Source organism: Falco peregrinus, chromosome 14 (genome assembly GCF_023634155.1).
Source record: "Falco peregrinus isolate bFalPer1 chromosome 14, bFalPer1.pri, whole genome shotgun sequence".
NCBI lineage: Eukaryota > Metazoa > Chordata > Aves > Falconiformes > Falconidae > Falco > Falco peregrinus.
In genome coordinates this window covers 7232433-7257142 of record NC_073734.1, presented here as the reverse complement: position 1 = coordinate 7257142, position 24710 = coordinate 7232433, and the positions used below count along the sequence as shown (strand labels likewise).

Sequence of the window (24710 nt, the reverse complement as noted above, 5' to 3'; positions counted from 1 at the left end):
CGTTTTTCTTTTTTTTTGTGGGTTGATAGCTTTAGGAGATTGCAGTGAATCTCTTAAAATGCCTGTCATGTCACCAACGTAAATTGCAGTGGGTGGTTTTACACCAGGAAGGTCTTGCTGACTGACAGCCTTCTGTCAAAACCCCACTGTGAGCACAAGACCCTTTCTGCAAGGGTTCCTGGTCATGGAGAGCAGCACGGGCAGCACAGTCTGAGCACTGTGAAATTGTTCTAACCTGCTACTGCTCCCAAATTCTGTGTTTTTTCCCCCTGCTTCCACTGTAGGGTAAGACTTTGCAAGCAGGGGTCTGCGGCATGACAGACTGAGATAGGTTTGTCTGGAGGGATCGGAGTATCTGAGGGGAGAGAGCTTTTTGTTTCTTTTTTATTTATAATCCCTCTTGCTTTCAGCAAAATTCAATGAAATGGCAAATGAGCTGATGAAAGTCTGGTTTGTTATCCCACTGTGACTCCAAGGATAGTTTTCTTGCCCTCAAGTAAAGCAGAGGAAATGGGAGCAGCTTTTAGTTAAAAATGTGTAAGCAAGCCTAAAAGTTCTGCAGAAGCAGATCCTTCAGGTGCTGGGTTAGTTTTTGTGCAAGAGACTGGCTAATATAGAGCTCGGACTCCTCTCAGAGGAAACTCCTGCACAAATTCACAGAATCACAACTTTGTTCTTTTAAAATCCCACTTCAGGTTCCTAATGGCTTTGTCAGTGTGCGGGCTGGGTGGGGCTCAGGGCTCTGTGAGGAGAGGCGGGGCAGCCGCGAGCTGGACAGCGCCAGTTCCAGCAGGTTCCAGCAGGTTCTAGGCGGTTCCAGCTGGTTCTGCAGCTGCCTCACCAGAGGGCGCACCTGAGCTCATTAGCGCTGCTGGTGAGGACGGGGCAAAGCGCTGCCTGGGCGTGAGGCGTGAGGGGAAAGGTGTGAGCGGGAGCGAGCAGCGTGAACCCGGGGCGGAGGGGGAGCGGGAGGAAGGGCTCCATGCGCCGGAGCGGGATCCCCGCGGCTCCGGGAGGACCCCGCGCAGGAGCAGGTGGGTATGTCCCGAGGGGAGCTGCAGCCTGTGGAGGGGACTCGCGCGGGGGAGAAGTGTGAGGAGGAGGAGCCGCAGAGGAGCCATTAGGTACCGGCTGTGACCCCCCTTCCCCAGGCCCCCGCTCCCAGAGGGGAGGCAGAGGAGCTGGGCATGAAGGAGTGAAGCTGGGCCTGGGCAAAAGCACGGGGAGGGAAGGCTTGGGTTTAATTTTGTCTTTTTCTCACCCTCCGAATCTATTTTAATTGGTGATTAATTAATTTTCTCCAAGTCAATTCTGTTTGGCATGTGACGGTAATTGGTAAGCGATCTCCCTGTCTTTATCTTGACCCACGATATTTTTCATCGTGTTTTCTCCCCTGGTCTTGATGAGGTGGGGGAGTGAGAGAGCGGCTGGGTGGGTGGCTGGGTGCACCCCAAGGTCAAGCGACCACTGTCAATTTGGCAAATAGTGTCCCATGTCTTGTGTTCTGTTTCTTATTCTGAAGTTTGAGCATTTGAGGTTTTTGCTTTTGGCCAATTCTTAATTTAACGTCTCATCAATATTCATCATAAAATGAGGTTGTATTGAAGTTCTGGAACCAGCAACAGTTCTTTTTCCCTCTTGTGGTTTTTGTGATTCAGTCCCAGTGAATGCCCAGGGAGGAAGGATCTCCATGAGGTCCTCTGGCAGCCCTTTCTTCAAGTCTGGAAGTAGTTGCAAAATTTGATGGAATTTTGGTGAAATGTGGCCATCTGCTATGAGATTCTGTCTGTGCTTCAAGACCAGTTATAGAGATTAAATAGTCAGGAAAAGCTTAGGTATTGGCCAGACGGTGAGAGAATCTGGGATTATTTTTTTTCCTTTAAAAACAACGATCCAATACAGGAAGTCTATACAATTAATTTAAACAATTATTCAGAGTGCTTTATTTGCAGTAAAACCCCATTGTCTTTGATCTTCTGTAGTTTGTATCCCTGTCTGTATTCCTTTCTGAATGTGTAATGCAGTTTTTAAAGATTCAATAGAAATGAAGTGTAAAAACAAAATAGTGATAACATACAGATAAGTCAAAAGTCTACACTGACTGTAACTCAAGGAGTAGATGGGGAGTATAGAACGTATTGTCTAAAAAAAAGAAAGCCATTCTCATGCAAATATATTGTTCTGAGATGTCAAAACCTGAAAAATTTACTTAGCAATTACAAGTTTGTGGTGAAGGCCTCTTAATCATATTAGCTGGTAGTTACATCACTAATATTTTCTCAAATATTTTGTGCAAAGTGAAATCTACTGCAGCTGGAGAAGAAAAACTTGAGGCAAAGTCTCAAAACTTTGTACTTGAGAGACATTTTCCTCTTTATGTCAGCATTCCTAAATATTTTACATCTTTCACGTAAAGTGAAACAGTATTGTTGGCAGCTGTGGTTGTAATTAAAAGTTCTCAATCCTTAGCCATACTAACAGTACAGCTCATGCAATATGTCACAATCCTGGTAGTTCGTAAGAAATGTTATAGTTTGGGTTTTCTGTTAAGTAACACTTTTGCAGTAGACTGAGGTCGAATATTCTGTAAACAACTGCTTCCAAGCATAAGGATTTACTGTATATCTGAAAACGTTTTGCCAGCAGAAGAGCCTTTAGAGATCCTGGGTTATGATGAAGAAGTTAATAAGGACTCTACTGCCCGATTTGTAGAACTAGGTGTGCATTCTGTGCATTTGATTTGAGTGATCACAAAATGTTCATGTCCAGAGTGTTTTGTTTACCTCCTTCCTCCCCAATTAGCATGGTCAAAATCTCTTCATCCTTCTGAAAGCGCATATTCATAACATTTGCCTATGAATTATAGTAACACAAATATAAAGCTTCTTTGAAATGTTTTCCCCTTAGATTGGGAGACATTTCTTCCTGAGATCTGTAGACAAGCCAATAACATAAAGATGTTTGAAGTCTATGTTCCGAAGTACATACTTATAATTGTGTTTTTTCTTTTTTTTTCTTTCCCTCCCCTAGTGGAATTTGATGACTGCAAGGGGAATAACAAATTGAACTTCGAAGTTTCTAACCCAGACTTTAAGGTGGAACGTGACGGGTCTTTAGTTGCACTAAAGAATGTATCAGAAGCTGGCAGAGCCTTGTTTGTCCACGCGCGGTCTGAGCATGCTGAGGATATGGCAGAAATTTTGATTGTTGGAGCAAATGAAAAACATGGTGCATTAAAGGTAAGATAAATATAAAAGATTAGAAGAAAGTGCCAAGGGGATAGAATCTTTTAAGTTGGAAAAGGTGTTTGAGATTGGCAAGTCTTACCGTTAACCTAGCACTACCAAGTCCACCAATAAACCGTGTCCCTAAGCGCCACATCTATAGGTCTTTTAAATACCTCCAGGGACAGTGACTTAGCCGCTTCCCTGGGCAGCCTGTTCCAAAGCCGGACAACCCTTTCAGTGAAGGAAGTTTTCCTAACATCAAATCTAAGCCTCTCCTCGTGCAACTTGAAGGCATTTCCTCTTCTCCTGTTACTTGGGAGAAGAGACCAACACCCACCTGCCTACAGCCTCCTTGCAGGTAGCTATAGAGAGTGATTATGTCCCCCCTGGGCCTCCTTTTCTCCAGACTGAACACCCCCAGTTCCCTCAGCCACCTCTCATAAGACTTGTGCTCCAGACCCTTTACCAACTTTGTTGCTTCTCTCTGGACACACTTCAGCCCCTCTACATCCCTCCTGAAGTGAGGGACCCAAAACTGAACCCAGTGTTTGAGGTGAAGCCTCACCAGTGCCAAGCACAGGGGGACAGTCACTGCCCTGGGCCTGCTGGCCACCCTGTTCCTGATACAAGCCAGGAGGCTATTGGCCTCAGCCACCTGGGCACACGGCTGGCTAGATATTTACATGTGCCATCTAGGACTGTAGGCTGTTTTAATCTGTAAGCAGAGATTAGAATCTGTCTTCAGTCTAGATATTGCTGTAACATTTTAGCCCTTAGTTTAACTTAAAATAGAAATTTGCCATCTTTTGAAAGATGTATTGCATCATCAGGTGTAAATGCTAAACATTCATAAAGAAGTGATTCAAATGAAAGAGCTCAAGTGTCAAAATTGGCTGGTTCTTCTGATGTACATTATAACAGATAACCACAGTTTGGCCACAACTGAAAATGGAAAAACACAGTCTAATTGTGTAATTTAGAATTTACAGAATCTTCATGTTCACTCAAAGTCTAAGTGTCTGAGAACTAAGTCTATGTTGTGGAATTTAAATTTTCATGTAGGTCTGCTTATCTGATTTTGTTATGTGTTAACTATAAACACCTGCACACAAATAGCAACAGATATTTAAACTTTGTCTCTATGCACTAGTATTTTTTGTTCCACCCTGTTCACTGAATGTGTCCCTTCTTTTCCGCTTCTGAATTTCAGTGTAATACTAACCCCATACTATGGGGGGAAAAGTGCTTCACTAATTGATAGAATTGTTTACTTCACACCCATGAAAGTGTAACAAAAGGAAATGTGAGATAGCCTTTGCTTCTGTGTCATGGCATTTAGGTGAGAGGCAGGCAAGGCGGTGGCTTATTAAACTGTTAAGCCTGCTACCTTCACAGAGCTATAATTTCAAGGAAGTATAAAGAAACCATGACAAAAATGACTGATCTGTTGTCTTATTTTGGAATTTAGGCTTTCAGCTGCCAGCATTCTCATATATCCAATAATAGCTTAGTATAACTTAAGTCTTCCATTTAAAAAAGTTAGCTTTAGGGGAAAGGTTGAACAAACCCCTGTCCATGGCTGAGGAAATGTTTTGATCTGCACTTTAAGCAGAATGTGATGTGAATATAGATTGCTAGCAGGAAAATACCAGAATGTGTAACTGCAGAGAGCTGATCAGAACACTGAAATAGAATTGAATTGTATTTAAATACGCTGTTTCCTCACAAAGTTAAATTTTAGCAAAGTCATACTTCAGAGAGTCTTTTACATGGTGGAGCTGTGGATTTAGGACCACGCAGTGCCAAATTCAGTGCAGGAAAGCTGCACTTGCTGGAGTTGGGCATTCGGCTGTCCTGTGTCTCAGACTAGTAATGCATTCTCCTTCTGATGCATTCACAAGAATGTTCAAATTTTGTTTTCGCTCCAGGTTTTGAAATCTTAGGAACAGTTTCAAAATGGGAATTTTCATCTCCAGATAGAAGTTACTGAAACCACATAGGAGTTTGAGACATCTCTGACAGGTTGTCTGAAGTTAAACTTCAGGGGATTGGTCTGAAGATCTGATTCTCTGAGAATCATTCTGTTTTATTGTGGTTTTCTTCTAGAAGCAGCCCTTCAATGTCTTTGAGGGGAGCTATTCTATAGAAGTTACAATCTAGGGGAAATCTTGTCTTGTAGTAAGGACTAACAGGTGTGTATTTGCACAAGACTATAACATAGCTTTGCCAGTGACCTTTTCTTTTTATGTCCTGCTTGGGTTCTGAGTAGTATCCCCTCAAAGTGTTCCAGCGATATTAATTAATGCTTAGTGTTGAAATCTATCACCAGACTACATTCAAAAGCCAAGTCTGATTTGCCCCCGCTTCTGAATTCTCTTCCAATCACTTTGTGTTGATTCAGAGAAAGAAACCCAGTCTAAATATGGCACATTCTGCCACTTGCCCATCTTCCCTCATAGATGACTCCTCAAAACAATATTACAGCATCATCTCTACCTGCATTCATAACTTCTATATGGATTTTGATATTCAGCTCATAAGTAGATTACACTTTAGTATGGGGAGTCTTGGTGTGTGCAGTGCCACTGGGAGTTACACGATGAGGATCATGCCCTTCTTCAAGGGAATATAAAGATCTTTAGGGCTGGCTGTCCTACTCTGGCCTCAGCCAGCACTCTGTAGCTGTTAGGTTTTTTTTTTTTTTAAACAACTGTTTCAGTTATTGTTTGCCTATTTTAAACACAACGCAGACACTCTTGTCGCTCTGTTTGTCATACTTGAGAAGGATATAAAGATTTTAGCGTCCTATCTAAAGTGATTTTATGATAAATTTGAACTTAATCCTGTACTTTTGCAGTCTAAATGTGTCAGCATGGAAACAGCAGAACTGCTCCATCTGTTTATGCAAGGAATCTTGGCTACAAAATGCTCAGATGGATCCTTAGTAATTCAGCATAATTCTGTAGGGTTAAGATGAGCACATGCTAGAGCACTGCTTAGCATTCAGTACTTAGAGTACAGTACCTTGTTTAATTAGGGGATAAGTAGTTCTTAAGTATTTCCCCACTGCCAGCAACTGCTGTTTCTTTTCTGAAAGCATGTAACCTACATCTGTGAAATCCCATTGTTAATGTTTCTAATTGCAGATTCCCAATGTGTTTGGAAATGACTGACAACAATGATCTCTAATGTGCTGACTGGCAGTTCAGAGCCTAGGAAGAGATAGTATAATTCATAAAACTTTCTGATTGCAACCAACCATACTTTAGACAAATACTGAAAATATTTAGAGGTGTAATCTGGCATGTGCAGAAAAGCTTTTGGTATTCCTGTGGTGGAGGGGTGTGGTTCTTTACTGCTGAAGATGTGGGAATATTCCAGCTGGCCTCACTGATCACTCCTACATGGTTAACTTCATGGCCATAGTATAGTCAGTGGCTGCTAGAATACCGCTTACTATTTAACTCTGCTTTTTGAGTCTTAAGTGCATATATATTAGATCTGCAGACCCTGCGTCTCAGATCAAAACCACCTTTCTGTTAAAAGGTGGCCATGACAACAATATGAGTAGATGGTTCCTCAACACCATCAGCCAACTTCGCTATTGCTTTCTGATCACAGAACCTTTTGCAGGGTCTAGTGTCAGAAGAGTACATATAGCACTGCTACTTTTCCAGATGTCTGAATGTTTCTGCAAAATATCTGTACCTACAGATATGCATACATGTTGTTGAGAGCAAAAATCTGTATGTCAGATTACAGTGAGATTTCTTTCTACAACCTGTTGTTACTGCCCCTTTCCTCTGATGGTTTTGGCTAGATATATTGGTTTCTGTCTCTCTTGACAGAGGGGAGTATTCACAAAAAAACCCCAACAACCTGTCACTTTTGAGAGAGATGTAGAATGAGTGTACAGAAGGGTTGCCAAGGGCCTATGGAAGGTGTAACGTTATATTGTGTCATTTTTAATAGTTCCGGGTGTGTACACATTTGCACCCTCAGGCAGTCGGAGTGCTCAGTAAAAGAAATGACGTTCCCTTGCATTCACCATGGGGTAGGGCTGGTGAGGCATGAACATCTGTGCTTGTGCTCTGCTTTGCCTGATGTTTGCTTAATAACCTTTTACACAGTCAGGACTTAAGTTCTTGGTGACATTAAAAAAAGACATGGAAATGTTTTGATTCACCCAGGACCCCAAAATGAACTTTGGGTTCATTCTGAATAATTAATCGATTTGCGAAGGTTTGAATCCATAATGGAATAATAAATCATTTGCAAACCCTAGCTGGGAACAAACTGACTGAGCCAATAAGTGGCAATATTTTATTTTTTTTTTTTAGCTTATGTCTTACCCAATGCTTTGCCCCTGCTTTGTTTTAAGGAAATAGTAGGTAATTTTATGGAAAAAAGTTAGAAATTTGATCACATTTGAGCATTTGACAAGAAATAGTGGATCTATTTATTTATTTATTTAGACGGTCTGGTTTTGTGAAAGGTGGCAAGTATAGCCAATCTTTTGTAGAGTCTCATAACAAATTGTGAGTTGCAAAAGGCAGCAAGCTGGGCATTGAACAGCATTCTCTAAAGCTAAATAAAATGGTTGTCTGCTTATCCTCCCCCTTTGTAATCTAACACTGATTTTAATGAATATACCCTTAATACACTGGGACCTAAATGGAAAACCTTGGGAAACTTTCTCTGCTTTTTTCAGTGTGTTGGCAAAATGCAAACCTTTCCCCCCACCTAGCAAAGGGAGTTATTTAGAACTTTTATTTGTTATTGCATCACAGAAACAGGGTGAAGGATGGGGGGAGTGAGATATCAAGAGTCTGGCACTAAAGCAGATAAGAGGGCAGGCAGATATTCAGAAATTCCAGGCTGGTAGTAACTTCACTGTATGGTGCTCAGCGGTCTTCCATACAGAAGGATAAAATGATTAAATAGAAACTGTCAAACCCTCAGGACACTTTTCAGGCACTAGATGGAAAAAGAATAGGAGAAAGAAAAGAAGAGATAAGAGGGACAAGCACACCCTGAAACAGCATGTTGTGGACAAAGAAAGTTTAAAATAATCTCCAGCCGTAGCTCAGATTGAAGGGAATGAAGTTGCTTTCGTCCTGCTACTCTATCCAGTCCACTTTGTAACAGCTAGGGGCTAGTCAGGTATTCTGCTTCTACTTTTGCCTTTGTTAAACCATTGCTTTTCCCAGCATCAGTACCCTCCTATGTTTATATAGCAGGGACAGGAGAGGCAGCCTCGCTGAAAAATTCCCCAGCTGCCTTGCAGACCTGAATTCTATTTCTTACTAAGTCACTGCCTGGATGTACATGTTCATGCAAGTTGCTTTATGCCTGTGCCTGTTTTCTAAAGTATCAAACTGAAATAATGAAACTAAGCTCCTTGGATTTAAATGTTAGCATTTCTTGTTTGTGTCTTACTCTCTGCTTTATCCCTGCAGAGTAGAGATTGCAAATTTTATTGATATGAGATAAAAAAGTGCCTAGAGCCTAAAATCCTACCTGTATGGCTTTCTGTCTTCGAACAGATGATGAAGGATCAATAATCTTATTATGAATCAGGATCTTCTCATACAAAAAACATTCATGCAAGGAAGTGAATAGCTCAGTTTAGTCATCTGGCAGTTCAATAATTTATTTGGAAAATAAGATCAAGAATGAGCCTCTCTCATACAGCAAGGAATTGTTCCCATTAATGTATATTAGTGTGGGTTTTTTAGGTTAGAATAGAGTTCCAAGAAGGCTGAAAATGACTGTGCAAAAAGCATGAATATGGACTCTCATGAGATATTGATAAACAGGCTAGAATAGATTAATATTATTAGATTTTGCATATAGCAGTTGCTGCAAAAAGTAATGCACTGCATAAATAAAATACCATTTTTTTCATTTCATTTTAAGGCACGAAATAGAGTAAGTCACTGGGATACACTGATATCTATGATACACTTATGAGGGTTGTACTGATCAAAACAGCATATAGAATAGCATTTTCAGAAAAACTGTGGAGATATTTTGCCTTTGGCTATGATGGTGTCCTTCTGGCATATAAAGGTAGGTTTTCTTAAAGAGAAAAGAAAAGAAAAATCATGTTCTCACTTTTGCGTTCAGTTTGGCAGAAAGCTTAACATGGTAACATTCTCCTACTAGCTATTAAATTATTAACTTGTTATTACTTCTTATACTTCAGTTTATCACACTGCAAGTGCCTGTTGACTTGGAATTCATGCATAAAAAGCTGAGGTGTAAGTGATTTTAGAATTTAATATTTGTGTGTTGATGGTATTTTGGTAAATGACTTTTCCCTGCTTTAATCACCAGAGAGAGGAAGCGTTTTTTTTTTTTTTTAAGTCTGCAATGCTACATTGCAGGTTTCACAGAATACATCTTAATTAATGTCTATGAAAGCAAGAGCTTGTTCTCATCAATGGGTCATTCTGTAGTATCATTTAGCTGCCTTTTTGACTATATTTTTATAAAAATCCTCTTTGCAGGCCACTTGCTGTTGAGGAAACAACAAAGAGCTCCTTTTATATAAGAAACCTCCTTAACTACTGAAATAAGCTATTTTCCATAGAAATTCCAGTCACCTACTGTCCCTTTTTATCCTTCAGTCTGATCGAGAACCTGCTGAAATAATCAGATTCTAGCAGACTTTAGATCAAACCCACAAAGCTGGAGTTCTGTCTGACAGTGCCGTACCGGCGTGAGTCCCGTAACTGTTTGCTGGGCTCTTCTTGAGTGACCCTGCAAGCCCCATGGCAGTGCGCAGCGGTTAGGATTTTTCATACATAGCCACGCTCTCGCTTTTACTTGGCTCTGCAGCAGAACCTCACCTCTATTGACGGACTTATGCTTTCCCTCAGGCCTGGACTGAATTTATACTTCCAGCTTCACTCTGCAGATTCCCACCACCAAAGAAATGCAGGTTTCATATACACTGGCTTTGGAGTTTGCTCTGACAAAGATCCATTTATCTGAGAATTATTATGGTGCCAAGAGATGTGGCAGTTACCATAGCAACAATTACATATTGTGTTGAATACCAGAGTAAATACTATAAAGAACACGAGCCACTGGTGATTTTCATTAATTTAATGTTCCTTATTTGGGCAAAGTGTGTCTTGTAAGTTTATTCACTGTACATATAAATGCTTGGATCAAACATGTGGGCTAGCTTTCCTTCTATTTCCTTCAGTGCACAACTTCAGCATGTAAATGAGAAGTACTTGGTTATTTAAGGAGAGAAAAATGGTCTTATAGACTGGAAACATGAATAATTGACTGTGAAACAAGAAGGTGTTAGCTTCTGTGAATGTTCAGTGCCTTTCTCTATGAGTAATCTACATTCAGATTTTATGTGAGCTAGGGATGCATTTATCCAGGAAAAGGGACTTTGTGCTTTTCAGTAGCAAGCAGAGCTAAGACAAGTATAGAATATGTTTAACAGGGATTTAAAGGTGAAATGAGATGATCTTTGAAACAAATGCAAACCTTGTTAATTATTCCAAATTGTTAACAGACTAATGAAAAAAGACAGACAAAGATATTCTAAATGACTGCATTTTATTTGAAAACTGCTAAAATCATAATTTCTTTCAGCCCTGAACTACATTTAGACTTGTTATTTTTCCCTGCAGTAACAAGTATTGTCCACAGGACGTTTTCACTATTGCTTGGTGTGCTTCTGGTGTAAACCAAAGGTCTTTGTGGAAGCTCCGCACCAAATGCGATTCTGGAATGCAACAATTTTATTCTATTTTCTTCTGAAACACACTTAGGTCTTATCCTTCATCCATAAGACTTAATGGCAAAGCTTCCATAAATCTCAGTGGGAGAGATGATTCAAAGATTGATGAAGTCTCTTAACTGGACTAAAATTCACACTGGCACAGGGTGCCAAGAAAATACCTACTTGCCTCTTGCCCCTAAAACATTTTTAGAAGAGTTTGAACGGTAGATAATTTGTGTGAAGACATTTTGAATTTAATTAGTTTCTTTTTATGATCTAGGATGCTAACTGTCCTTTACCCATTTAAAAAAAAATCTACTAAATTTTGTGGATGAGTGATAAACCGTCATGCATTGACATGTAATTTTTTTCCAAGTTGTTATTGTCTGCGTTCATCCTGAAAGTATTCTGACATACAGAAGACTATGCCAATCCTATGTGTTAGTCTCCAGAGACTGATGGAGTTGTGTGGCAATTTGTGCCAGAAATGTGGGGAACATTTACAGGAGCCATTTGGAAAAGGTTTAAATTTTAAATTCATTGTAGTAAATGAGGACGTAAGTGGGAAAGCAACAGGCTAAGCATGATTTAGTAGAACATTAAGCAAGATCATAAAGGATAAGTAGATGTCTCTTAGGATACGTAATATCTTTCATTTATAAAGCAGCTTTCATCCTGTAAGACCCTTAAAGTGTAACTATTAAGTACAGAGAAAGAATATTTATGCGTGCATGTCTGTATACATACATCTGTAAAAAGAGCTATTTGCACAGATATCTTTATTGTTTATAAGACTTTTCCACATCAGGATAGGAAGATTAATTTTTAAGCAAGAGGTTTGGGAAAAGACGTGGTCATTTCTATACAATATTAAAATCGCCATGACATCCTTAATGTCCTCAAATCCTTAATGAACAAGAGATGTTACAGAAACCAGAAGAACCTGTGAGACTTCTGGTGCAGAAGAAAAATTGTCCATTTCCTTCCACAGTTTTTCTCTCATCTGACATGCAGGAATGATGCAGTCAGTATATGAGAACTAGTCCAGTTTCACCAGCGATACCTCAGATTTATTAAGGAACAGACACAATTCCAAGAGGAGGACAGAGTTCTGTCCAAAATGAAACTCAGTGTTCTTTTTTGTGTCAGATGCAAAATATTCTGGTATTTTCCCACTACAAGCTTTTCCATCAGCTTCCAGAAACAGGGTGGATTTGAGAAAGCCATAATAGGAGAAATTATTCACATGAAGAGATGATTCCCTGAGTAAGGGTTTAGTCATTTCTCTTTATCAGAGACATCAAGAATCATCCTTAATGATTGCCCCAATAGTTCCATGCTGGTTTTCACAAACCTGAAGGAGCATTTATTATGGTTATTATAGTAACACCTATCTCAGCACACATCTTAAGCATTTAATGGAGCATCACAGGATAAAAATCTACATTTGTCCTCCCACAAGAATTGATTCTGCTACTACAAGGACAGATGGCTCCTTGTGGACCTAAAATTCCTTACTTGATGCAATTCTGTTGCTTTCAAGAGTATTCCTTTGTATCTTATTTTACAGCTAGCTTTCTTAAGTACCTAGAATAACTTGGCAAGTCGAAGAATGACAGAGTTAAATCTTAATATAATTTGGTATCTCCATAATAAACAACTCTGTTAATATTTACAATCATCTTGGAGTTATTAATCACCCAGCTCCTCACTTCATATTTCACCACCAAATCAAACTAAATAACCTTTGTATTAAGCAGTTGATCTATCTTAAAAATAGCTTCCCCTCTTACCAAGAAGGCACTTAGTGATAGTGATTACACAGGAAGAGAGCGGAGGGGCAACAAGTTGATTTAAGCCAGCCAGTAGCTCTGTTAGGTACAATAATTGGCTGCTGCTAATACTATTGGTACCGCTACAATTCCTCAGTGTTCTTCATTACTATGGAAAAGGTAGATTCTTGTTTAAGGTTATGGGCAAACAGATGTAATAGTAGGAAAGAAGAGCCTCTAGTTTCTTAACAACCTCACTATGACTATACTTTGGTGCATAGCTGTAAACAAGAAGTTTCCTGGTGAGTAGGAATAGATTTGTTAAAATATTTTTAGTAATTGTTCTGGTGACTGCTTTTATTCAAGTTCCAGCAGCACAAAGTCATCTAGTCAGCAACTGTTCTAACTACCATGAACAAATACACCTTAATTTACCTGCAAGTCAGTAAACACCCTTGTGGTTGATGGTGTTCAATACTTGTTAAACCATTTGGCATATTGTTTGAACTCAGTAGGAAATTATTTTGAAATCATTTGTCTTTCATTTCTTTTCTACCTCCAGAATTACCTGGTGGTTTTGAGATAAATGAAGCATGGATCTAGTATATGCAGCTTTTAAGATAAGGAATAGAGTATAATCTTTTTTAAATGAGAGCTGGATCTAGCTTTTGGTGTACTGGCCTTCTGGTGGACTAAATTGTATGACCTTAATACAATACTGCAGCTTCTGCTGCTTAAAAGTGCCCTTTTTTGCATCATCAATCAGAAATGGGTTAAATGCTTTACTTTATTTAAAGTACATTTGCCACAATGGAGAACAACTGAATATTTTACGTGACCAAGTGCCCTGTTCTACAGTTTGTCAAGGCAGTACGCATGAACTGGGTAGTTTGTTTCTTTGTGTAGGTTTGGGGGTTTTTGTTGCTGTTTTTGGTGGTTGTTAGGGTTTTTTTTTCAGGGGGTGTTCATTTATTTTTATTTTGAACATTGTGACATAACTTACGTATTCACAAATAGAAATTTGGAGTCTTGTGTGTGTGTGTGTAAACTTTGCCTTTAGGTTGCTTGTATCTTGCATGAGTGTGAATGACAAGATTTTCTGGAGCTTTAAGGACTTTGCTAATAATAAATAACACAAACATTTTCATATCCTCATGATGCCCAATGTCTTTTCAGAGTTATTAGAACAAGCATGCCAAATTTATACATCAGATGAGGATTTATACATTTTGCAGATTTAAAGGCAATAATCTATGAGTATTTCAAAAAAATCCAATCTCTTTTTAATTCTCCTAGATCCCATTTGATGCTGCCTGTTAACATGTTGAATGTTTGTGGGGGGTTTTTTTCTCTTTGCCTTTTTTTTTTACAGTATTGAACACTGTTGTGCTGTATAAAGATTTGTCCTATAATTACTTGGAAGAAAGGTGACAGTACAAGTTTTTTAAAATCTGGAAGACTGTACCAAGCTTTAAATAATCAGATATTAATACAGAAATTTTTGTTATAGGGATTTCAAGGGTATGATCCTGTGAACTACTGGACTATCTTAGGAGATGCTAAAGATTTTATGCATGCACTGACATTAGTACACATTGATATCACCCAACTTTGTTGATGTCCCCAAAAAAGGAAATGCTATTAAGAAACCTGTTTGTGTTTGCGCTGCTAATAATTTAAAAGGCTATATCAAAATGCAGAGGGTCTCCTTCAAGCACAACAGTGTGGTGATAAAGTAGCATATCGTATCAGCCCCCATGAAATAGGACACTTGAGTGCTCTCATGAGGCATATAATTCTGATTTGGATATTGTTGAACTCGCCAACAAGAATTCCAGTAAATTAAAAATTCCTGATTGGCTGACAAATACTACACTCGGCAGTTTCTGCTCTAGACAGGAAGAATATTCGCATACCTGTGACTTTTTTTTTTTCCCCTGAAGTTGAAATCAAAAGTCAGCCACTCCTGTTTGATACGAAATTCATGACTGCTTAAAGACTAGGTAGACAAAACCTCTGTCAGATGTACTTGGTCATTGTGTTCCAACATGGCAGCACCTGGCAACAAGAATACTCAGATTAGATCTTCTGTTCTCATTGCTGCAAACTATAAAGTCATGCCTTAGATTAAGATACTTACTACATTAGTATTCTGTATTTGACTTGGCATGCATTAATACTACCCTTTGCAGCAGAATTGCCTGCTAGAAATAAAAGCATGTAGGCTGGATTCCTGATTTAGGAAATGGGGATTTCATTATTTGTTTGGGTACTGGCTCAGTCAACAGTTATCTTATCAGTCATAGGTTTATTCATTTACTATTATTAAATATATCAAAACTGAGCCACCATACTGAAAGGTTCATTAGAACTGTTCACATGTATTTAATTTCCAAATATGTTCGTAGAAACGTTACTAGTATTACATTGGTGTGGGATATTGTGAAAGAGAGATTTAAAAAATATGTTCTTTTTAATGCATGCGTAGTAGTTTTGTGTTGAGAAATATAATGTAGGAACATGCACATGTTGGGTTTTTTAATGAAAAAAAGAAACAGTATGTGTCAATTTTTTGACAGTCATGTTCCTGCTACTTAACTGAAATCATAACCATAAAATTGATACAATTGGTGGTTCTGTCCACTCTGTTTCAATAATGCCTGCAATTTGATACTAAGGAATTTTTATTTGTTTGCTTCTCTTCTGGTTTTCCACAGAGGTGAATTGTTTCAGTAGCAGGTCAAGGGAAATCTTGTCAATTCTTCCATGTGATCAACTTAAAGTGATGCAAAGTTCTACCCACCTCCTGTACTTTTTGGTAATTCTAAAAGGGGGTAAAGGGGGAAGAATTTTCCTGTCTATGTCAAAAGGACTATGGATAGTTCAAACTGTGTCTCCTTATCGCTTATGTAGCTGTGTAGGGCAGGTTAAGTAACTTTCTGACTTCGTCTGCAGACAAATTTATTTTCTCTGTGCTGCTGTATTGTGTTGTCCTCACGTGGTTTGGTCTCTGACCCCCCACTCCTAACAACCATCCTTTTGAGGGTGATATTGTCATTAAAGTCAGAAAAGTCTGTTGTGCTTTGTATGACCTGCAAGCCAAGAATTAAGGTGGAGGTAGGAGGAGGGGATGTTAAAACTTCAGTTTAAACATTGAAAGTAAAAATGGAGAAGATATGGCTCGCTTGAACTCATTGCTGACAAAGTAACATATATACGTGAGGTACGGCTTGAAGCTTTAAGTTACAGTGTTGATTTTAGGTGTGATTATTCACAAAACCATGTAATTAATCTGTCACAGGAAAAAGAGAGCAGTACACCAAATGCAATCTCCATTAAGTCAACAGGAGTCGTTCCACCTATTTTAATGAGCTTTGAATCTATTCATAAATCTGCTATGAGGAGTGTCCAAATCAAAATTTATTTGCGGGTGACCTTGATGTTAATTGTTAGTGCTTCCATGTTGTTTAATTGCCAGGAAAACTGAATGTATTAGTGGTGCCATCATATGGTATAGGCCTTTCTATTGGATACTATTAGCATCAAGTTGATATATATAATACTAAGTGTGCATAATGTTAATGGGCAGTCACAGTATGCCAGTTATATTTTGTGTCTGTGAAACAGGAAAAGAAAAACAAATTTCTTCAGTTATCTTTGATGTTGCTTGTGCTTTCAGCTGAATCCCTGAAAAATTAATGTTTTTTTGATCAAATAGCTCTTTAGAGGATCTCAGAAGTTTCACACTTACTCAGTGGCTTTTAATCCCAGATTTTATGTGTTGACTATAATTACTTAAAAATTATAACTCAAATTTATAAATACCATAAGGCAGATTCTGTTCAGTCCTATGATGTTTAATGAATTTAACATTTGCTGGAAAAGTTCAATCATCTGTATCCCAAATGGAAATGTTTTCTGCTTTAACATATCATATTTAATTCAATTAAAGGAAAAATATGGGAAATATATTAGAAGTATAAAAAAAGAGTTTCTTTAATGCTTGTCTACTAAACAGAAAAATAGTTGATTTACTTGAGGGACATAATTACTGTGTCTTCTAGTGGTATGAAATTATAGAATAGTTAAAGGGTTTGTGGGGAGAAGTTATTTTGGTTTTGTTCAATTACATTCCCAATTCCTTGCCACTGCTAGTAATTACTTTTAGCTGGTGCTCAGTGTATTAGGCTGTATTTAAGATCATTTTATTAATTGAAAATGTGTTTCAGAACAGTTGTGAATTAGATAAGTGACTTGATCAAGACTGAGTCTTTAAAACTATAAAATGAAAAAATAAGGTGAGGGAAATTAATTGTGAGTAGACAATAAGGAAGATAAGACTGGTTTCCAGTGTAAGACTGCGTGTTTAGGACAATCAATGGAGAGAGAGAAAACATTCTGCATTTGCATTATTTCCCCCTTCATTTTACTGGAACTGCTGACAAAGATTGTGGCTTTTGAGACTTTGTTCATACATGTAGTAAAAGATAGCATCTGCCCAAAGAATTCCAGATGTATCAGAGGCTGCGCAATTGGAAAAAAGTGTTATAATACTGACTTTCATACTATATATTCTATATAATTCACTTTATATGTCTCTTCCTCAGATTATTGTGTACAAAATGGAGATACTCAATAAGTATATTAAAGGTAAGATATTCAGATCCAAGTTATAGGGAGCTTTTACCTTTTGCTGGCAGAGACCTAACAATTTTGAAATTTGTTACACTTGGTTGTTCGATTTTACCCTATCCCAAGCTATCTACTTGATGGGTTACATCTGAGCTCAGCTCTAGGGGGCACATGCAGGGGCATCTTGGAGACCTTGATGTGGCCTGCACTTTACCGGGTAGAGCTTGCTGACTTTGTTTTTCTCTAGGAAGGTAATAAGCAATTCAGTGTATATCAGGATGTAGAAACAGATCTTTGCCTTTACCTTATGCTCATCTCCCACAGATTTCCTCTGGATTTTGACACCCATTATCACCATTTTACATGTCCATGAAGACAAATTTGTAGTCCCTTCTAATAACAGTGTCATTTACATGTATGAAAATTATTTTAAAAAAATACATGGACTTGTGGTTAATGCTGAGTTATGTGAAAGTCCTTTTAGCAGATCTTTCTCTCTCTCTAGATATATGTGGATGTGCTACACAGATTTTGAGCCAACTAATGAGCATGAATTATATATTATTAAATGCTTTTCCTAGTTATTAAACTTAATGTAGTTTTTAAAAATACCTGAAAATAAAAATAGGGTTTAATAGATTTTCTTTAACTTATAACATGCTGTAACTTCTATTGTAGGACAGCTAGCTTAAGTCACTGTGGTAATTTTATTTATTTTTTTTAAAGGCATTACTAGACATGTTTTTCTATTAGAAAGTTTATTTTTAATTCTCAGTATTTCATATCTGACATTGTGCTAAATGAGAACATGACTTAAGAGTTGATATTGATTTATACGTCATTTTTTCATTTCCCTTTCCTATTCAAAAGGAATCAGTGCTGACAAGTTAATGAACTCCAGCTACAAATACATAGATAAGCCAAGGGATAGGTTTAGTACCTGCCTTGTTCCAATTATGAAAGGTTTTCCTTAGGTGACTTGTTTCATGTTTGCTACAGGGAAACTGGAATGCTCTGTTCTTATAGTAACTGTCAACAAAGCAGACTATCTGGAGAAGTGACATAATAGGGTGCTATTTATAGAAACCTTTTAGCAAGTCTAAATTCATTTATCCCAGTATATTTAAGTCTTTAGTATTTGAAAGTGGAATACAATTACTTAAAATGAAAGTGCCCTGAGCCCTAGGGCTCTACGTTTAGTAAATATTCATAAAACTATACTGCATTATATCTCCTGTTTTTAAATTAACTTATTGTATAAATTAATAGCTTTGGACAATAGTAGTGAAGAACAGAACTGTAGAACTACCTCTCAGCAGATTTTTTTAACTAAACTGTTTTGTAAATCTTTTGCCTTGATATACTGTCAATGAATATATCTGGCATCCAAGAAGATTGCCCCTTGTGTTTTGGGTGCTTGTTTGTATATATTATTCCAATTTTGATTTTGCTGTTTTTTAACACAGATAAATTGGTGAATCTGATGCAATTGATCTTTTCGCTGGTATCTCCTGCTGCTGGGACTTATAATCTGGTCAAATCTGGTTCAGTGTCAGAAAAAGCTGAAAATCGTTGGGACTCTTTCCTAGTCTTATGGGTAGGGTTTTTTTAGTTCATACAACTTGAAGCTTCTTCCAGAAAGGGTGAACTGTAAAGCCGGGTAAAATTGAGCTCTATGTTAAAAGGTGCCAATCTAGAACGTGTGCGGTCCTGAAGTACTTGCTATGCTTGTAGAGGGTGAAGAGACCATAGAAGAGACATACTCTTCTGTGGTGTAGATTTACTCGAAAGTAATTCTCCACCACCTGGGAACTTGTGGCTAGACACTTTCTGCATTACTAGCAGTGATACAGATACTTAATCTGATTGGGGAATTTGGCCACCAAAGTCACTTGTGGACTTTTGGTATGAAACTTGCTTTCCAAATGTTTGTACTAGTTACAAGACCATGCAGAAATAGAATGATGGAAGAATGAGAAGCTGTATGTATTAGTTAGCTTGTGAAGTAAATTTCTGTGGTGACCTTAAAAGGCAGAGAACACTCTGTTTCATACTTTACATCATAATTTCTCATTTCAGAAGAACAGGGTGGAGATGGTTGTGGCATGCTGCCCTGAATTCCATATGCACGCCTGGCCAGGCGTTGCTCTGGCAGTGGAATAAACTGTTTTCTCTAAGGAATACACTAATGGTATCCAGCCAACCAGCAAGTGGCATAAAAAAAAGTTTTAAAATGTGTTTTCAAAGTTATGCCTGCACAGTATTAGGAGCTTGTTCTGCTCTCCTGTGGTGCTGATGCTGACAGGCAAAGTCAAGGTGCACTGGTTTATTGACTTTAGGGGGAGCTCTGATTTTTCAGGAGGAGGGAGCTAGATGTCCAGAAGAAAACAGTTTTTTTTCTCCCTACTGCCCCAAAACAAACAGAACTCAAAACAAAACTAAGAGCACCAGCAGCAATAATATTGTTCATCAAGGATGCCAGGATGAGAGATTGGAAAGGATGTTAAAGTTGTTCTATGTATTATTATCCCAGTCTTGCAACTGGATATACACGGGGATAAGTCTGATCCAGGATCCAGTTTTTTGTCATTTTAGTACTGTTCATATTTTCCTATCGTGAGAAAAAGGTGAAATACCAGAAAGATTCATCTTTATTTCAAGATTAAAGTTTCAAAAGCTTAAGATTTTAACTTTACTTAAATCTTGAGGAGGTTTGAAAACCTATTATATAATCGCATCTTTCATTTCAGCTATAGCTGGAAACAATACTGTCAACATAGCATAAAAATATTGGTTTTATCATGTTTCTATTTGTATTGCAAGACTAAATATCTCTCAGGACTTCTAAATTCACAGGCTTAAGAAATTTCTATTATTCAAGATAAGCTTCAGATGAGCCTATAAAACCCTGCAATTTTTTTGTACAAATGCAGACCTCCTCATGTTCTTGAACTGTAGCCATACCTGATGTGAGCAGTGTGTTCACTTAAAGCTTTTGTTGTTTTTAAAGGTAATGCAGGTTTCAGTGCATTTCTTGTATTTTCCTAGAAAAATTAACAGTATTTGTGGTACACAGATTTAGTAGCACAGAACTAATGAATATCCCTTCATTATTTAATACACAAATTGAAGTGCTTGTTATTCAGAGAAAAATAAAGGGAGCGGGGGGGGGGGGGGGGGAGATCTTTCTACAAGTGATCTGGTCATAATCTCTGTATCTGTGCAGCAAACAAAATAGTCTGAAACTGCAGACTTCAACTGAAGTTTCATGTAGACCCAGTGCCTGAAGAGGATATGTCTCACTGAGACTCTGGTGAGACATCACTGAGATGCCTACCTGCTGGTTCTGCTTCATTACCCAGATGTTCAGCAGCTTTGATCTGAGCTCTTCCCTTTAGTGAACTGCTGTAAAGATTCTTAATAGTGTAGACAGACTGTTGTTATGCTGTCCTCTGGACATCTTGCTTTAGAAGTACGTGCCAAAGTTTTGAGGTCTGCCTTAGTGGCTCTTCACATCTGTTTTTAGTCAGCTACAGTGGGGTGGCTTTGAATAACTTCCCTGCCAGGGAATGTCTGTCACCTCAAGGAGGTGGAAATAAATGGAAACCATGTTGCCAGAATTAAAAAAAAAAAAAAAAAAGAATAGTGGGAAGGAATTGTGTTGGTACAAATTTTCTGGGAAGACAGGTAAGGGACAGAGGTAAAGTGGAGGAAAATAATGAGGTAAGAGTTGTGGCAAGCCAAAGAGGACACAAGGAGAACTAAAATTAAAAAAAAAAAAAAAAAAAAAAAAGGGTTTGTGTGTGGAAGGGTAAGCAGAGAGATGGGATAACAGAGCTCAGAAAAAAATAAAGGAAAAGAATGTGAAACCCCCAATAAATCTATATCTATTCTCACAAGTTTCCTGAAATTGTTCATGCTCCCACTTCGTTTTAGTTTCTTTTTGCAGCCTGTAGCATGAGTCTCATAAAACTTCACGAAGATTATAATGCAATACCTTGGCACCAATCTCTCTTGTTTATGTGTCCATTAGTTCAAAGCCACAGACAGGCAATTTATTGGGTATGAAAAATGTCACCTATGGCACCCTCATTTGCATCTGAAAATTGATTTTTGTCACACTGGGATTTTAGGACAACCTTTTTGGCAGCCAACATTGCCACAAAGCGTAATAAAAATAATTATGTGACCACAAAAGCAGGTAAGGTTCACTGTAAATTTTAAGCCTCTACAGAATTGTAGTTGGCAAAGAGATATTGATGAGATTGTGAAAGAGTTACCTGTGGTAATCCTTCTTGATGATTTAATATTGACACCTAAACTTAAAACATAACTTGTGATTGCTAGAGGTGTATAATAACGTAATGGTACTTGATTATGTTTAGTCAAACATTCCAGCATAATAGCAGAATAGTAGAAATGTTGGTCAAACAATTGATGAACTATTAATTAAGTTTTTAAAGTGATAATTAAGAGCTATGGGATGTTTTTAAAGAAAGTACTTTAAAATACCTTTTGATGATCAGTTAAAGCATGTCTCCTACTTAGCATATTTGCAAATGCTAAGTTAGTTCATTCTTCACTTTCTGATGTATTTGGCTTTTGGAGTCTGCCAATTTTGTCTCTTTGCTGGTGAGGTGGTTAATGTACATGGGAAGATATTGTCCATTGTGATACTGAAAAATCCTATTAATTATCAGTGTTAAGTTGCTCAAACACTTTTATTATTTTGGAAAACAATTCCCTAGGGCAAGATGTATTTATATAACAAATTCCTCTAAAGCTGAATCAAGTATAAATGGTTTATGGAAACTTGTTTCCTTTCTTGCAGATGAATTGTTTTACAGCAACGTTCATTACGAGAAAGTTCTTTGCCCACTGTAGCACTTTATCAGCACAGAATAACGTACAGCTACAGTTTCAGTGGTAAAAGACAGCATTCTTTAACGTGAATGCAGCTTTTAATCTTAGCTCAGGATGCTGGGGTTTTGATATTTTTTTTTTGGTGTTTTTATTGTTTGGTTTTTTTTTTTTTGTGGGGGTGGGGTGTTCTGCTTTATTTAAGAGACAGGCAAAGAATGGCAATTTATAAGCTTGTATTCCTTAAACCAAGTTTCTTAGTGCAGCTATGAAGGTAGCAATGTACTATTGAAAATGCATGAGCATGACCTGACTGAGATGTGTGTTAGAGAAAGGAGGGAGGGGAAAAAACCAAGTGATTTTTTGGTATTTAAGAAATGCGTACGTTTTTATACAAGCATTGAGAGTATACAGTGGAGAAATTTGGGATTATTGAAGACTTTGTTTTAGCCAAGATCAAAATTTATACTTTTTTTTTTTTTTCCCCTAAATAGAGTTCATATTCAGTGTTTGAATACTTCATTAATAACACTTTGGCATTTGACTGAATATTGAGAAAAGTGCTGAGAGTGTGACACTACGTCTGGCTGGTTTTGTGGAATGTCTACTAGGATTTATGAGATAGGCTGTTAAACAGTAAGCAAGGACTGTGCATACATATTTCACATTCACTCAATGCTGTTTCTGCTAGCAAAAGGATTTGTTCTTAATCATGGGTTAGTCATAGTCCACCCAAAACTAAGCCTGCTTTAAATCATGGGTGGCAGAAGTATTTTGCATTGATGTCAGGCTTCAGCTGCTAGGCACACTTGCTGTCATTTGGGACCCACTGGCATTAGTTTCTCGCAGAGCTGCTGGCTTGAAAGGGAGCGCTAGGAAAGTTAGTCAGAGACTTTACCTAATTAGTAGTGGGATAAGATGATGTGTCTCTGCTGGCTAGAATGAGCATCACTAAAAATTAGACCCAATACTTTTATATTCTAATGTGGCATTACAATTCAGCAAGAAAACACAGATATATTTTCTTCTTTGAAAATAGTTTTATTTTACATCAATCCTTGCAGCCTGGCTTTAAATATTTACTTGAGGGGTGGAATTACTGTTGTTTTCTAAGTTTCTCTCCATTGTTTTAGCAGTATTTCCCCCTTCAGGGTTTATTTGGTTTGGCCTTCATGACTTTGGGGACACTTTGAACGTAGACTTTATGGTTTGTAGAAGTAGCCTAGATCACAGCCTGAGAGTGTACTCAGTAAAATATTTTTACCATATTTGGATCTTTAACTGAAAGAAGCAGCCTCTGCTAGTAAAATTCTATATTTAATTTGAACCAATGATTTTGCTTTTATAAATTGTTGCATCCAATAGAGAAGAAAAATCATTACTATCAGTGAAGAAACACTTAGGCCAACAGAGGTGTTTTACAAAGTTAAAAAAAGCAAAAAGGTGTGAGTTTCAATGTTTCTCATGCTGATAGCATCAGCAGGAAAAAGATTCGACTATATTCCTGTATAATCTACAATGAAATACTAGTGAATAATTTTTCGAGCCTTACTGAGTGAGATCTGGCTGTCACTATCAATATGAACAAGACTACTTATTTCTTTACTTGTTTCTTTTTCTTGCTTGCTCAAAATTCTGAAAAAAGGCAAATAATAATTTACTTGAGTTTACATGATTATTTTTTTCTGACCTAACTACCTGTGCTTTAATCTCAGAAAGTACTAATTACTGGAAAATACTAATTGACAGAAGAGAAACACATAATTTATATGTAGATAAGTAATAAAATTAATTATTGCACAGCTTCCCCTTCCATTCCGTTGCAAGAATATTCCAAACCTCCATCCCGTTCTTTATTATCTTCGTGTTTCTGTGAATGATCTTTTCAGCCAAATAAGCTCCTTAGGCCATGCTCTTGAGACCATGCAGTTCTTTTTTTTTTTTTTTTTTTTTTAATATATTTATTTGTTTTTGCAGTTTATGCCACTAGTTCTCCAAGTGGCACAGGCATTGCTTCCCCTGTCAAGTCACGCAGATCACAGAGATAACCTTTTTGTTTTCATCTTGTGCTGTAAATGTAATAAATCAAATCCTTGCCAAAAGCAAGTTTTGAATTTTATGTCATGAAATTTGCATTTCATGCTCTGTTGCTTATTCACAGAAGCCATCCAATCTGAAAAGAAAAATAATACCACGTGACTTGTGTAACTAATACAGACAAATGTTTCTAAGCAACTGCCCGAGCAATCTGAAGATCAAAAATTACTCACCTGAGAAACTTGTGTATAATGGTAGGCAATGTATTTGTTCACAGGTTTCAAGGTCTGTTAATGGACAGTTTGTAAACTGAAACAGGACCAAAAATGTATCAAATTACAAATGCTGCAGTTTATTAACCTGTCTTTATTAGACAATATCGGCAAAATAAAGCTATTTTAAGCCAAGAAACTGATAGTGCTTCACTCCACT

General features: G+C 37.7%; 1 protein-coding gene across 2 annotated transcripts in view; it reads left to right on the top strand.

Annotated features, from left to right (window-relative positions):
* The window catches only part of CDH13 (cadherin 13), a 509204-nt gene that overhangs the window by 169269 nt on the left and 315225 nt on the right, over window positions 1-24710 (top strand). For both annotated transcript variants that reach the window (XM_005234781.3, XM_027782937.2), the window contains exon 3: window positions 3031-3239. In XM_005234781.3, coding sequence (XP_005234838.1) covers window positions 3031-3239 — 209 coding nt within the window. The remainder of the gene's footprint in view (window positions 1-3030; window positions 3240-24710) is intronic.